Source organism: Taudactylus pleione, unplaced genomic scaffold, assembly GCF_031769625.1.
Source record: "Taudactylus pleione unplaced genomic scaffold, aTauple2 ptg001138l, whole genome shotgun sequence".
NCBI lineage: Eukaryota > Metazoa > Chordata > Amphibia > Anura > Myobatrachidae > Taudactylus > Taudactylus pleione.
In genome coordinates, this window is record NW_028285539.1 from 65,147 (window position 1) to 81,745 (window position 16,599).

A 16,599-nucleotide genomic window follows, 5' to 3' on the forward strand; every position below is an offset into this window, starting at 1 on the left:
ATCTTCCCCAAACACCTACCGACGGTGTTTAGCAGACATAAAATAACTTTCCAACACATTCAAATCATCACAGACTTATATTTGAAAAGTAGCAAAGTTGCTAAAAAGTAGCACGAACAGCTTTTTCACAATCTTCCCCAAACACCTACCGACGGTGTTTAGCAGACATAAAATAACTTTGCAACACATTAAAATCACCACAAACATATTTGAGCAGTAGCAAAGTAGCAAAGTTTTCCCCTACATTCACATTAACACATACACGATGTAGCAAAAAGTAGCAAATTAGTGGTGTTTTCCCTGCACTTCATGTTAAACATAGGACAACGCAAAATAGCTATTTAGACGCACAGCCAGCTTTTTAGTGATCTTTCCCAAACCCATACTGGCATGCTCACACACACACACAGAAGCCTTTCCAACTTAGTGCTGGTCGCTAAGTGCCCCACAGACCCTTAAAACGCACAACACAATTTAATGTCATTTCTCCCCGCATACACATTTAAAAGCAATGGTCCCGCAGCACGAAAGGAATGATTATTATTTGGTTTAATCGCAATGTCAGCATATGAAGAAATGAATGTTTTCTGTAACTATGGTTTAGTAAATGGCAAATGGACCGTGATTGGTGCCGTACTGATCTACTCTTTTCCCACAGCGTTCCGGTGGCATCGGTGAGGAAATCAGAACATGCGGCTATGAAATATGAATGATAGAGAGAATAACTCCTTGAAATGTTGTATGCCATAGTTTAGACTAGATTTATTATGCAGCGGGAAAGTGTACACAATCAGGCTGTTAGAGGCTGGTTTGAGTCTTTGCACTGACCTATGAATTGTACCGTAACGGAAGAAGCAAGAAGAGGAACCAATGAGAACCTGCCAACGTATTCTATTGTATTGCTTATCCCAGTATGGGTATATATGTGGGTGCTCTGAAACGAGATGTCAGTCTGCGGTGGTCCTGTTATGCTGTTTCGACGAAGGTTTCATTACTGATGCTGGTATCTGGTCCCAGAGCGCACGCGTATGTATTGACTGTACCTTATGACCTAATGTTTGTACAATTTAGTTTGCGCTCATTGTTAGATCATAGCGTGGTAACATCTGTACTTTTACCTGAATAATAATCTTTAGCGCGTTGGACCGCTATTCCACTGTCTTAGAGTCTTATTAATGGTATAATTAAAACACAGCGCTAATTAGCGACACCTTATGGTTTTAGGAGGTATAGGCAGGTTTTGTCTTAGAGGTTCTAGGCAGGTGAATCTTAGAGGTTTATAGGCAGGAATGTACTAAAGGTTCAGTTGCACGATTCAACACGGGCCACCCAAAGCGTCTCCTGCACGTCCCTGTCGCTTTTCAGAAAATTCTGCACCACCAAGTTTATTGTGTGAGCAAAACATGGGACATGCTGGAATTTGCCCAGATGTAATGCCCGCACAATATTGGTGGCGTTGTCAGATATCACAAATCCCCAGGAGAGTCTAAGTGGGGTAAGCCACTGGGCGATGATTTCCCTCAGTTTCTCTAAGAGGTTGTCGGCGGTGTGCCTCTTACTGAAACCGGTGATACACAGCGTAGCCTACCTTGGAACGAGCTGGCGTTTCTGAGATGCTGCTACTGGTGACGTTGCTGCTGTTGCTGCGTAAGATGATACATCTACCCAGTGGGCTGTCACAGTCATATAGTCCTTAGTCTGCCCTGTTTCACTTGTCCACATGTCCGTGGTTAAGTGGACATTGGGTACAACGGCATATTTCAGGACACTGAGGACACTTTTTCTGACGTTTCTGTACAGTCTCGGTATCGCCTGCCTAGTGAAGTGGAATCTAGACGGGATTTGGAACCGGGGACACACTACCTCCATCAATTGTCTAAATCCCACTGCACTAATGGCGGATACCGGACGCACGTCTAACACCAACATAGCAGTCAAGGCCTCAGTTATACGTTTTGCTTCAGGATGACTGCTGTCGTACTTCATCCTCCTCGCTAAGGACTGTTGGAGGGTCAATTGTTTAGTAAAAGTAGTGGTGTTCCTACTTCTTCTCTGGGATGATGAACGACTCCCAGCAGCAGCAACAGCAGCAGCGACAGCAGGAGGCATAGCAATGCAGGATCCTCCTGAGGAATCCCGGATAGGAGAGTCAGTCATGCCAGTGACATGGCCTGCAGGACTACTTCCGATCCTGACTAAGGAGGAAATTGACGAGGAGGGAGTTGACGGTGTGGTTTGCAGGCGCTTGGATACAACAGGACAACGGGATTTAGGTGTCCCTGGACTGCTTATGGTCTTAGCCAAAGTTTCTGAACTTGACAGTAACTTTTTATGAACGCGCTGCAGGTGCCGTATAAGGGAGGATGTTCCTAGGTGGTTAACGTCCCTATCCTTACTTATTTCACCTTTACATATGGCAAGACAGTTGTTGTCCGGATTTGGATAGAAATATTGCCAGACCAAAGAGGTGGAATGTTTGGTCTTCTGACCGTGATGGGCTTTTTCATCCCACGGACAACAACTGTCTCCCCCGGAGCCTGATTTAAACAAACCACATCACCATCAGAATCCTCCTCGCCAACTTCCTCCTCAGCGCCAGCTACACCAGTATCCTCATCCTGTTGTACTTCAACAGTGACATCTTTAATTTGCATATCAGCAAGTGGACTGTGGGTGCTCCTTTCAGCACTTGCAGGGGGCGTGCAAATGGTGGAAAGAGCCACCTCTTCCCGTCCAGTGCTGGGAAGGTCAGGCATCGCAACCACCACCACACTTGGACTCTCTTTGGGGATTTGTGATATCTTCTTAGAACACACAGTTCTTCGCTGTGCTTTTGCCAGCTTAACTCGTTTGATTTTTTTAGTGGGAGGAGGGCTTCCATCGTCATGTGAAGCTGAACCACTAGTCATGAACATAGGGAAAGACCTTAGCCATTCCTTGCCACTCCATGTCGTAAATGGCATATTGGCAAGTTTACGTTTCTCTTCAGATGATTTAAATGTTTTTTTCAAGGTCATTTTCCTGAACTTTGTCATTTGGGATTGTATGTGCCCTCTACTATGACATTGGGCATTGGCCTTGGCAGACGACGTTGATGGCATGTTATCGTCTATGTCATGACTAGTGGCAGCAGCTTCAGCACTAGGAGGAAGTGGTTCTTGATCTTTCCCTATTTTATTTTTATCGGAGAAAGTTTGGTCCTCCATTTATGTTATATTGATATATACGTGCGGCTAAGGCGCACACAAACACAGAAAATATTTTTTTATTTTTGTTGGAGACTAGTGCACTTTGTGGGTTACACCACCCTTAAAGAAATGAGCCAGACGGCCCTTTACTAATGGGACACAGGCGCACGCTTGGCGCTGCTCCTTTGTTGATGCACCTGCAGCCACAGTGCACACAATTCACAAACACAGAAAAAGTTTTTTAATTTTGTTTGGAGTTCCCTTTGGGGGTTACAGCACCCTTTAGAATTCAATCCAGCCGGCCCTTTATTTATGGGACACAGGCGCACACTTGGCACTACTTTGTTGATGCACGTGCGGCTACTGCGCACACAATTCACAAACACAAAAAATATATTTTTTATTTTGGTTTGGAGTGCCCTTTGGGGGTTACAGCACCCTTTAACGGACAAGCCAACCGGCCTTTTACTTATGGGACACAGGCGCATGCTTGGCGCTGCTCCTTTGTTGACGCACGTGCGGCTACTGCGCACACAATTCACAAACACAGAATTTTTTTTTTTATTTTGTTTGGAGTGCCCGTGGGGTTTACAGCACCCTTTAGCGGTCAATCCAGCCGGCCCTTTATTTATGGGACACAGGCGCACGCTTGGCACTACTTTGTTGATGCAGGTGCGGCTACTGCGCACACAATTCACAAACACAAAAAAATATATTTTTTTATTTTGTTTGGAGTGCCCTTTGGGGGTTACAGCACCCTTTAGCGGTCAATCCAGCTGGCCCTTTATTTATGGGACACAGGCACATGCTTGGCACTACTTTGTTGATGCACGTGCGGCTACTGCGCACACAATTCACAAACACAAAAAAATATATATTTTTATTTTGTTTGGAGTGCCCTTTGGGGGTTACAGCACCCTTTAAAGGACAAGCCAGCCGGCCTTTTACTTATGGGACACAGGCGCACGCTTGGCGCTGCTGCTTTGTTGATGCACGTGCAGCCATAGTGCACACAATTCACAAACACAGAAATTTTTATTTTATTTTATTTGGAGTGCCCTTTAGGGGTTACAGCACCCTTTAGCGGTCAATCCAGCCGGCCCTTTATTTATGGAACACAGGCGCACGCTTGGCACTACTTTGTTGATGCACGTGCGGCTACTGCGCACACAATTCACAAACACAAAAATATATATTTTTTTATTTTGTTTGGAGTGCCCTTTGGGGGTTACAGCACCCTTTAGCGGTCAATCCAGCTGGCCCTTTATTTATGTGACACAGGCGCATGCTTGGCACTACTTTGTTGATGTACGTGCGGCTACTGCGCACACAATTCACAAACACAAAAAAATATATATTTTTATTTTGTTTGGAGTGCCCTTTGGGGGTTACAGCACCCTTTAAAGGACAAGCCAGCCGGCCTTTTACTTATGGGACACAGGCGCACGCTTGGCGCTGCTGCTTTGTTGATGCACGTGCAGCCATAGTGCACACAATTCACAAACACAGAAAAAAAATTTTTATTTTGTTTGGAGTGCCCTTTAGGGGTTACAGCACCCTTTAGCGGTCAATCCAGCCGGCCCTTTATATATGGAACACAGGCGCACGCTTGGCACTACTTTGTTGATGCACGTGCGGCTACTGCGCACACAATTCACAAACACAAAAAAATATTTTTTATTTTGTTTGGAGTGCCCTTTGGGGGTTACAGCACCCTTTAGCGGTCAATCCAGCCGGCCCTTTATTTATGGGACACAGGCGCACGCTTGGCACTACTTTCTTGATGCACGTGCGGCTACTGCGCACACAATTCACAAAAAAATATTTTTTTTTATTTTGTTTGGAGTGCCCTTTGGGGGTTACAGCACCCTTTAGCGGTCAATCCAGCTGGCCCTTTTTTTATGGGACACAGGCGCACGCTTGGCACTACTTTGTTGATACACATGCAGCTACTGCGCACGCAATTCACAAACACAAAAAAATCTATTTTTTTATTTTGTTTGGAGTGCCCTTTGGGGGTTACAGCACCCTTTAGCGGTCAATCCAGCCAGCCCTTTATTTATGGGACACAGGCACACGCTTGGCACTACTTTGTTGATGCACGTGCGGCTACTGCGCACACAATTCACAAACACAAAAAAATATATTTTTTTATTTTGTTTGGAGTGTCCTTTGGGGGTTACAGCACCCTTTAGCGGTCAATCCAGCCGGCCCTTTATTTATTGGACACAGACGCACACTTGGCACTACTGTGTTGATGCACGTGCGGCTACTGCGCACACAATTCACAAACAAAAAAAATATTTTTTTTTATTTTGTTTGGAGTGCCCTTTGGGGGTTACAGCACCCTTTAGCGGTCAATCCAGCCGGCCCTTTATTTATGGGACACAGACGCACGCTTGGCACTACTGTGTTGATGCACGTGCGGCTACTGCGCACACAATTCACAAACACAAAAAAAATATTTTTTTTAATTTTGTTTGGAGTGCCCTTTGGGGGTTACAGCACCCTTTAGCGGTCAATCCAGCCGGCCCTTTATTTATGGGACACAGGCGCACGCTTGGCACTACTTTGTTGATGCACGTGCGGCTACTGCGCACACAATTCACAAACACAAAAAAATCTATTTTTTTATTTTGTTTGGAGTGCCCTTTGGGGGTTACAGCACCCTTTAGCGGTCAATCCAGCTGGCCCTTTATTTATGGGACACAGGCGCACGCTTGCCACTACTTTGTTGATGCACGTGCGGCTACTGCGCACACAATTCACAAACATAAAAAAATATATATTTTTATTTTGTTCGGAGTGCCCTTTGGGGGTTACAGCACCCTTTAACGGACAAGCCAGCCGGCCTTTTACTTATGGGACACAGGTGCACGCTTGGCGCTGCTCCTTTGTTGATGCACGTGCAGCCACAATGCATACAATTCACAAACACAGAAAAAATATTTATTTTTTTTTGCACTTGAGGGGAGCACCCCTGACGGACAGAGCACCCCCTGGACAACACTACAGCACCCCTTTAGGACTGGGACACTGCACAGGACTTTGGAGTGGACACAGCCCCTATGGACAACTGACTGCACAACACAGTCCAGCCAGCCCCTATGGACTTTGAAGTAGTGGACACAGCCCCTATGGACAACAGCAGCACAGCACAACACTACAACACTACACTACACAGCCCAGCCAGCCCTAACTCCCACCCTCCCTCTTCACTGTCCACAGCCGAGTGAGAAAATGGCGCCGACGCGGGTACCTTATATAGGATCCAAAACCTGCGAGACCCGGAAGGCGGGATGATGACGTTTTGCCTCGATTTCAGATCCGAGTCAGGCGGGAAAAGTCGAGCCTGACTCGGATCGGGGGGGTTCGGATTTCAGAAATCCGAACCCGCTCACCCCTAGTTTGTGGTCAAGTAATCAACAGAATTTGGGACACTTAGGAATTGTTGCATCAACTTTCAAGAATGAATTTACTGTAAATTCTTAACCCATGAAAAAGGTTTTATAAATCTGAATTGAATGAAATTACTGCAACGCATGGGGCCAGTAAGTTGCGCCAGGAGCACAAGACAGCTGTTACACTGCAAAACCAGAGTGTAACTGGCTGACTATGACCGAACTGAGGGCCTGATTCAGAAGCGCTCGCAAAAAGTTGCTCGCTCTGAATCAGCGCGGGCGCTTGGTTTTTAAGTTGCGGCCTCTTGGCCGCTCGCATAGCTGTGGGTTACCATCCACGGCTTATGCGAGCGGCCATGATGTTGGTCACGATGGTCAACACCATTCGCGACCATCGGACTTGCGACAAGACCATTGTGGTAGGGTCTCGTGGCCGCAAGCCCCAGAGAGCTTTCGTCTCTATCAGAGCCGGAAGCTCTCTCACTGATGTCAGTGATGCCGCCCACAAACGGCAGGCGTTCGCTTGGGAACGGCTCCGTTTGTGAAGCCACCCCCTAGCCACGCCTACAAAAGGAGTCGAGCTGTTGATCAACATCGACAGCTGCCCCTTTTGTAGTGAGGCCCGGAGCAAGTGCTTTTTGCGTTCGCTCCGGGGCTCATGCACGCTGCATGTGCGCACTGGCCCACCATCGACCTGGTTGCGAGCGCACAGCGCTTGTGACCGGGTCTGAATCAGGCCCTGAGTGCAGTTGTTTCTACCCAGGCAGACAGTAGAGACCACAATCACATTATTTTGTGGTCGTCATATCTCGTAGCTAGGTTGGCGCTACTAACCCGTTTTTCTTATCATTCCGCAGGTGGGGTGAGTTCTTGAAATTCTCGATAATTAACACCACTAAGCTATATGACAAGTAACACTGGCCAAAATTAAACCTTTTAGAAATAGAACCATTTATAAGTACAACAGATACACTTTAAATATTTGGTACACAGAACTGACTTCTGCTTAAGCACTGTAATCACTTGTGCTACTTTACCTCACTAGCCTTAGTTTTATTATTAAAGATATCACACTATGGTGATTTTCTTTTTATACCAGTAGTACATACCTACTGGGGCTATATGAAGACGCTCACCGGCTGCATCCCTATGGATGCGCAGAATATCCATCCAAATATGGGCGCTGGAATCATGGTAACTGCATAAAAAGTCGCAGTCGCTGATTGTGACGCGCAAGAATGTGTATGTCACACACAATTCTCTCTAGCATTTTTCACATTACTGTGGTTCTACCAATATGGTTATTTTAGTTGTTCTTGAAGCAGCTATTTACTCTGAGTGTGTATAATATAAATTACAGTGAGGGCAGAGACATCATCCCTAGTGTAGCTCCCGCGGTACCATCCCGGTACCATCCTGGTATTCCCAATGGTAGATGGCTTCTTCCAAATGTCGATATGAATCTAATATATCTGTTCTGTAACGGAAGACGTGAGTCACACTGCTGTGAAACATATACTGTATTTTAGGTGCTTCCTGTTCAAAGTAAGCTATTATTATTAATTGTGATGTAAACAAATTTCGTTACTAAAGTGTAATTTCCCCAACAGCGGGCGGTATTAGAGGAAGCCCAGTATGTCGCAGAGTGATGACGTGTGTAGGCGGCGACCTACTTTCCGGCGTGTTCCTAGGAGGACGTTAGGGGCATTTGCTGCATTGAACGGCTGTCATTACATGTGAGTCTAATCTTCCACTGTTGATTTGAGGAGTTTAATTGTTTATATTTTATGCACGAAATACACGATAGGCTGTCACAGAATAACTCTGTATCATCTGTTTACAATGATTACCAGCAAGATTGCAGTGCTGAACCTCCTTATAAGGATGATTACTGAGCAAAGTGAGTAATATGCTTCTGAATGGGAGTGATGTGTTAAAATAAACTCAGTTCTTCAGTCACATGCTCACAAAACATACACCTTTCTAATAAAATGTAATATTTATACAGTCATATTACCCAACAACAAGCTCAGTGCTGACATATGTATTTTAGGAAGTGTTTTAACAAGTTTTTTTTTTTTATTATTTGCAAAACTTGCACATTTTATTTCCTTCGTTAACTATTTTTCTTGGAGTTGTTTTGAATCCTTGTGTGCTTTTCTTAATCCTTTTTTATGTTACTGATTTACTAAAGTACTGATTAGGACAAAAAAAATTATTTACAAAGCAATGTAAAATATACCTATAAATGTCAGTTATCTCCACATCTGATCAGAAGGCTTTAAAAAGAGATCTTGTAATCTTCAGGGTTTGAATTGAGTGAAATGGCATCTGGTGTTTAAGAGAAAAATGGGTATTGTTACTCTTAATTTCGGTAACAAGTTATGACAATACATTTAGTGATAGTGAGACCCCTAATCTGGAATAACATATCAACAGGCCTTTTAAAACCGATGTTTACATGCTATAACAAATGCATTTGCAGATAAAGCAGGGCGGGCCGCAGGTGATGTCTGATGAGGGAAGACATGTTTGTGTAATTATTAAATTATTTAGAGGGAGATTCAATTCAGCACGATGTTGAATAGCCCTGGGAATTAGCTCCCGAAACTATTAAATTCACTGTGCTGTTAGCCCAACTACAGGATTCCTTCTTGCACCCTCCTGAGGGTGTGAGCAGAAATTCGACTAAAGTGCTGACCGCGATATTATTTTTCGGTTGCTGCTATTTCCAAGTTGGAGAAAGGACCTCTGTGACGTAGACACCTCGTGACCACTGCAGGAGGCTGGACAGCTCCTGCGTTACCATCCACCAGGGCATAGAGGGGGAATAAATATCTGTGGCGAGCGGCCACTTTTGGTCCCCCGTTACCATCCCCGCCCCTCCCCCTTTCAGGCCGAGTCACGTGGGTGTGATGTCACAGGGCCATCAGCCCTGTATAGTCTAGACCTAACCATTATTCTTCGGCTTAGCACGGCACTAACAGCCTCCCGGCCGGCATTACGTCAAAGAATGCTGGTTAGTTCGACTAAACACCCAGCACTAGGTGCAGTAATCGTCATTCTCTCCTTCTAGGGGACTATTCAGCATCGTGCTGAATTGAATCACCCGCTTAGAGACTATTTTATGAGATACACCATTGGGATCATTTGTAATGCTGGGCATACACTATACAATTATCTGTCAGATAATGTATGGGAGCAAATGACAGTCGATCATATGGTCTTAAACAGTGGAAAACAGACAAAAATTGGTTACATTCGTGTGATTTAACCAATTTGTCTGAACAACTATTTGTCTGTTTTCCAGTCTTTGTGAGCAAATGGACGACTGTCATTGGCTCCCATACATTACCAGGTTTTCATTCCAACCAGACAGATATCTGACAGATAATTGTATAGTGTATGCCCAGCATTAGTAATCCTTTATGCAAGAACAATCTACTCAATAGCCCATCAATATTAGCAAAATTATAGCGGACATTTATGGGAGAAATTTACATTTCCTAATAGGGTACAGATATTCTATATTGTAAAATGTCTGAAGTGGTTAATGGTGGAAGCATTGTAATAAAAGAACTCCCATGCTGGACAGTCGTTGAGACATTGGAAGTATCCACCCTGGACCATGACTGTTGACATAGTTGTTAATGGAAATCTCCGCTTTTATAAATAAATCAAGTTCCTCTCCCATCTGTTAGAACGGCGGATTCTGTGTGACTCCACTCATCCCAAGAAACAAGCCCTTTGCCCATTGGGTTGTCTGTGTTCCATTGATGGAGGGAGAACCATAGCAACAACAAATAAAAAAAAAAAAATGTTATTTTTTTTTTAAGCAAAAAACCAATGTGTATACTATTTGGGCATGAGTAGACTTCTGTTTTAGTGAAGTTTGCAAAACCTGTGTAATATGTCGCATTTATATTCGTGTAGATACTATTTTGACCATGCTTGGGCCACTCACGTAGATAGCCCTAGCCCTTAAAGCTATCGTTATCAACATGATATAATAATGTTCATTCTAGCACTCTGCCAGAGCAGAGAGAGACACCCCAAGCAGGATAGAGGAACTGCACGGGTTGTGAAGGGTGCTAGAATGAAGGTGAAGGGTGCTAGAATGAAGATTAGTATAACATGATTACCGTTATGAATTAAGGCACTAATCTCATTTATTGTTCTTCTAATTCTATGTACAGGAAAATGCATGAAGATTCAATGGATTTTTTATAGTGTTTTGGGACTGGCTAAATATTCAAGTTCTCCAACAAATGATCGCAATTCAATGTGCTTAATGGTGACAACATGGCTTTAAAGCTTCATGTGATCCATAGACTCCACTTGAATAAGACATACCAATGGAGCACAGCCTTTTGTCCTTTGGTGTATCCCTTTTTGTACCATCCCATTTTACGGCTACACGGCAGAAGTTATAAAAGGCCTGGTGTTACTTCGAATAATACCCCTTTTTGGAAGAAAATTAATTTTAACTTTAAAGACGGAGTTGAAAACATAAAGAGACACTTCCTTCTGCTGATAAAAGAGGCGTCTGATCATCTCAGAGGACCAGGTGGAAAGACTCTGCGACAAGACCTTTTGGAACAGACAAGTGTAATGTGGGAGTTTAGAAACTCTGACGATTTACAGAAGTGGGTGGTGTCATCAGACATGGAGATAGGCGGCAAGAGCAAGGCCTTCCTGAAACTGGGAAACAGCCAGACAGCTCTTTTTTATGGAATGCTTAATTCTGAAGTGCCTCGTGATGGAGAAACAAATTTCAGCGGATATTGTACTTTGAGATCAATGCCTCCTATGGTGTGTATAATCTAAAATAACATATGATATCTTCTAACAATCTGGAGTTTCTCTCTCCCTGCTATTTCTTTGTATTTCGTGTCCATAAAAGGAAGAATATGCACTAAATAACACAGCATATAAACTGGAGGGAGATTTAAACATTCTATAGAGGAGAAGTGGTTGTATTGCCAATAGCAACCAATCAGATTGTAGCTATCATCTATCTTGTAAAGTCTATAAAATGGTAGCTAGTTTTTGATTGGGTGTCATCGGCATCGCCTCCACTTCTCTTTAGAAGGTTGAATAAATCTCCTCCCTTATTTAACATAAGTCCTGGTGTCCTGAATGTGCTTGTGATGAGGTTTTCCATGAAATGAATCCCCCCCCCCCCCCCCTAGGAAGTAGGCCATTTTGAAAAATAATAAAAGTACAATTGAACAAAATTCAATACACTTACAAAGCAAAATGGAACATATTGCCCGACGTAGGGATAATGATAGGCTTCCGGGTTTCGACGCCTATCATTAGTCCTTTGTCGGGACATGACAGTCGGAAAGCCGGCGGTCGGCATTTCGACCGTCTGCTTTCTGACTACATACCATTGCAAGTAGCAGAAAAAGTAAAAACTAAAGTGTCCATTTTCATGTCTTGCTGCATATGATGACTGACAATGTTGTAGAAGTATTCAATCACAAATATCAAACTATATAAAAAAGAGCCATAGGACATATTTACCAAATATTGCTAAATGTGTAATGTAGACTGTAGGCTACAATAGGTATAAATGGAATATTTGGGTGTAGCAAGAATAGATGGGCCGACCTCACTGGGACTTATTGGATAATAATTGTATTAAAAACAGAGATCCCAGTTTCTTTATTCAACAGCAGTGCTTAGACTTTCTATTTATAGAGTGAGGGGGGGCTTACATTTTATTTTTATTTTTTTTATAGTATGTATGTGTATACAGTGCATCCGGAAAGTATTCACAGCGCATAACTTTTTCCACACTTTGTTATGTTACAGCCTATTCCAAAATGGAATAAATTAATTTTTCTCCTCAAAATTCTACACACAATACCCCATAATGACAACGTGTAAAGTTTTTTTTGAGATTTTTGCAAATTTAATAATAAAAAAAAAAAACTAAAATCACATGTACATAAGTATTCACAACCTTTGCTCAATACTCTGTTGATGCACTTTTGGCAGCAATTACAGCCTCAAGTCTTTTTGAATATGATGCCACAAGCTTGGCACACCTATCTTTGGGCAGTTTCACCCATTCCTCTTTGCAGCACCTTTCAAGCTCCATCAGGTTGGATGGGAAGCGTCGGTGCACAGCCATTTTCAGATCTCTCCAGAGATGTTCAATCGGATTCAAGTCTGGGCTCTGGCTGGGCCACTCAAGGACATTAACAGAGTTATCCTGAAGCCACTACTTTGATATCTTGGCTGTGTGCTTAGGGTCGTTGTCCTGCTGAAAGATTAACCGTCACCCCAGTCTGAGGTCAAGAGCGCTCTGGAGCAGGTTTTAATCAAGGATGTCTCTGTACATTGCTGCATTCATCTTTCCCTCTATCCTAACTAGTCTCCCAGTTCCTGCCGCTGAAAAACAACCCCACAGCATGATGATGCCACCACCATGCTTCACTGTAGGGATGGTATTGGCCTGGTGATGAGCGGTGCCTGGTTTCCTCCAAACATAACGCCTGGCATTCACGCCAAAGAGTTCAATCTTTGTCTCTCATGATTTGAGAGTCCTTCAGGTGCATTTTGGCAAACTCCAGGCAGGCTGCCATGTGCTTTTTACTAAGGAGTGGCTTCCGTCTGGCCACTCTACCATACAGGCCTGACCGGTGGATTGCTGTAGAGATGGTTGTCCTTCTGGTAGGGTCTCATCTCCCCACAGCGGAATGCTGTAGCTCTGACAGAGTGACCATCGGGTTTTGGTCACCTCCCTGACTAGGGCCCTTCTCCCCTGATCGCTCAGTTTAGATGGACAGCCAACTCTAGGAAGAGTCCTGGTGGTTCCGAACTTCTTCCATTTACGGATGATGGAGGCCACTGCTCATTGGGACCTCCAAAGCAACAGATATTTTTCTGTACCTTTCCCCAGATTTGTGCCTCGAGACAATCCTGTCTCGGAGGTCTACAGATAATTCCTTGGACTTCATGCTTGGTTTGTGCTCTGACATGCACTGTCAAGTGTGGGACCTTATATAGACAGGTGTGTGCCTTTCAAAATCATGTCAAATCAACTAAATTTACCACAGGTGGACTCCAATTAAGCTGTAGGAACATCTCAAGGATGATCAGTGGAAACAGGATGCACCTGAGCTCAATTTTGAGCTTCATGGCAAATGCCGTGAATACTTATGTACATGTGATTTATTAGTGTTTTTTTTTTTTTTTTGTAAATTAAATTTGCACAAATCTCAAAAAAACTTTTTACACGTTGTCATTATGGCAGTGGTTCCCAAACTTTTTGGACTCGCGGCGCCCTAGAGTATCAGCATTGTTTTCACGGCACCCGTAAGCCAAATGTTTGTTATTGAAAAATTCAGAAAAAAATTTAGTAAAGTAAATTGTGCTTACCTGTCACCTTTTAGGTTCAGTTATGTGGTGGTGGACAGGTTTACGCTTCTGTTTGTCCATATATTTAAATTACATTGCCCATAAATAATTTGGTTTTGTGCTAGACCACCAACCTGAGGCACCCCTGCAAGTGTCCCGAGGCACCCCAGGCACACAGTTTGGGAACCACTGCATTATGGGGTATTGTGTGTAGAATTTTTGAGGGCAAAAATGAATTTATTCCATTTTGAAATAAGGCTGTAACATAACAAAATGTGGAAAAAGTGACGCGCTGTGAATACTTTCCGGATGCACTGTATGTATATATGTGTGTGTGTGTATACATATGTATATATATCAGCTGACCAATTGACTCGGATGGGACCTGTGCCCTATGGTGCATACACACGGTCAGATTTTTCTTCAGATCTGAACGATAACGATTTTAAAAAATGGTTCAATCGTTCCTATCTGAAGGAAAATCTGACATGTCTGAACGATGCGCGTTCCCGTTTGTCAGATAACGATATCTGACATCTGATGTGTTTGCAGTCAGTATTGGACGATTTCCATTCATTTTAATGCAGTCAGAAATCGTTCAATCGTTTGCAAATCGTTCAGTCGTTCATCTGACAAATCTGACCGTGTGTATGCACCTGTAAGCAGACATAGTATATCCTAACACTCAGTCTAGGGGGTATATTTACTAAAGTGCAGGTTTTTAGAAGTGGAGATGTTGCCCATAGCAACTAATCAGATTCTACTTAACATTTATCTACCACCTTCTAGAACATGGGTCTTCTACCTTTGGCCCTCCAGCTGCTGTGGAACTACAGTTTCCAGGATGCCCTGCCACAGTTTTAGCATGCTGTTATATCAAAACGGTGGCATGGCATGCTGGGATGTGTAGTTCCCCTGCAGCTGGAGGGCCAAAGGTTGAAGACCCCTGTTCTAGAAGATAATGGCTAGAATCTGATTGGTTACTATGGGCAACATCTCCACTTCTAAAAACCTGCACTTTAGTAAATATACCACTAGGGGTCAGTTGTCTGTATTATTACACAAAGGCCCGTATTCAATTTGAGGCGAAAAGTCCGGATCCACGATACATTTTCGCCGATGACGTAATTTTCGCCTGTTTTGCTTTTACGCCGTGTTCAATTTGAAACACTTTCCGCCTAGGTGGAAAGTCAAGTCAAGTCAAGTCACGTCAATGCAATGTAATATGCGAAAAAGTTTCGCCTGTGAATAGCAGGCGGAAAAAAGTGCAGAATTGGGGTTTTGGGGTGCCCCGTTGCGGGAACCCCCCTGCAGCCTTCAGACACTCCCCCAAAGGTAAACTGTGTCAAACTATTTTTTAAAAAAACACTTAAGAACACCCAAAAAAAAATCACTTTCATTTTGGGGTGAAAAAAAAATGTTGGGGGACATAGTTAAAAACTTGTGAACTTGACTCTGGGGGGGATCCCCAAGTATGCCCCATGTGTTTTTTTGATTGGAGGTGCTTGCTGCAGGTGGATTTTTCAAGTTTTTTTCAACTTCACTTTAGCAACTTTTAAATATGCTAGCCCCCATTTTCAAGTACCCCAAATTTGCTGGGGTAAGTTATTTTCTGCAAAAAATACTCCTGAATACTATTCTTCATGACGTATAGAAAAACGCTATTTAGCAGCTATTCAGGCCGTTTAAAAGCACCAAATACCTTCAGCAAGCCAAATCGGGGGATACAATAGGGAATCCCCATGTCAGAGCATATTTTGGGGGTGTCAGGCTGATTTCCCCACAACTGACAGTACTTTCCGCCTGTTCAAGTTTCGCCGGGTCCCGTTTTTGCATACTTTCAAATTGAATATGGGGTAAAGCGGGAACGCGCGCAATACTTTTCCGCCTACAAAACACGTGAAGTAGGCGAAAAGTCCGGGACGCGAAAAAGTATCGCGGCTCGGCTCAATTTGAATACGGCTCAAAGTGTTTAATCACAAAGTGTATAACTTAACAGTTTTAATAAGCAATTAAACTAAACGTGAACAATATCTTGGGACAGGTAAAAATGATCTTTACCTGCTACTGTCTCACACTGTATCACCTTATATCCTTATCATACATAGGTAATTTCAGCTTACATTTTTTTGCATTGCTTTATGTTCTTTTCCTTAAGATCTTGCCTTTTATTTATACATTTCAGTGTATCACAAATTGCTTTTATTATTGTCACTGTAAATCTATAACCTCCTTCACTCTCCCTGTGTCACACATTGGCCCCACACACAGTGCCAGCAAATAACCTGGGTTATTGCACATGAACGCGCAGAAACCCGGGTTACTGTGCAGTGTGAAAGGGCCCAGTTGAAATAACCTGGGTCGAGCGACCTGGCATTTCTACTTGGGTAATGAGCAGGGTTGAACACGAGTTCAACCCGGCTCGCGGTGCAATGTGAAGGCAACCCTGGTCCCGTTCACGGCATAGGGAGAGCCGGCACTTGGAGATGTTCTCATCTCCAAGCGCCAGCTCAGCAGTGATGACGGTAACGTCATCGACCCGGCATTATTTCCAGATCGGGCTGCCGGTCTGAAAGGGGTCTCGGCGGGTCGCACTTGGGATGGACGCATGTACAAATCCCGGGTGCGACCTGCCATTT

The 16,599-nt window shown here is 43.6% G+C and overlaps 1 protein-coding gene across 2 annotated transcripts in view; it reads left to right on the forward strand.

Annotated features, from left to right (window-relative positions):
• The first annotated feature begins 8,247 nt into the window (after positions 1–8,247).
• LOC148453498 (complex I intermediate-associated protein 30, mitochondrial-like) overlaps positions 8,248–16,599 on the forward strand; it is a 43,918-nt gene continuing 35,566 nt past the window's right edge. Inside the window, exons 1-2 of one of the 2 annotated variants that reach the window (XM_088462046.1) lie at positions 8,248–8,325; positions 10,786–11,401. In XM_088462046.1, coding sequence (XP_088318172.1) covers positions 10,892–11,401 — 510 coding nt within the window. In that variant the 5' untranslated portion in view covers positions 8,248–8,325; positions 10,786–10,891. Of the gene's footprint in view, positions 8,326–8,430; positions 8,490–10,785; positions 11,402–16,599 lie in introns of those variants that run through there. The other variant, XM_088462047.1, reaches the window with a different exon arrangement.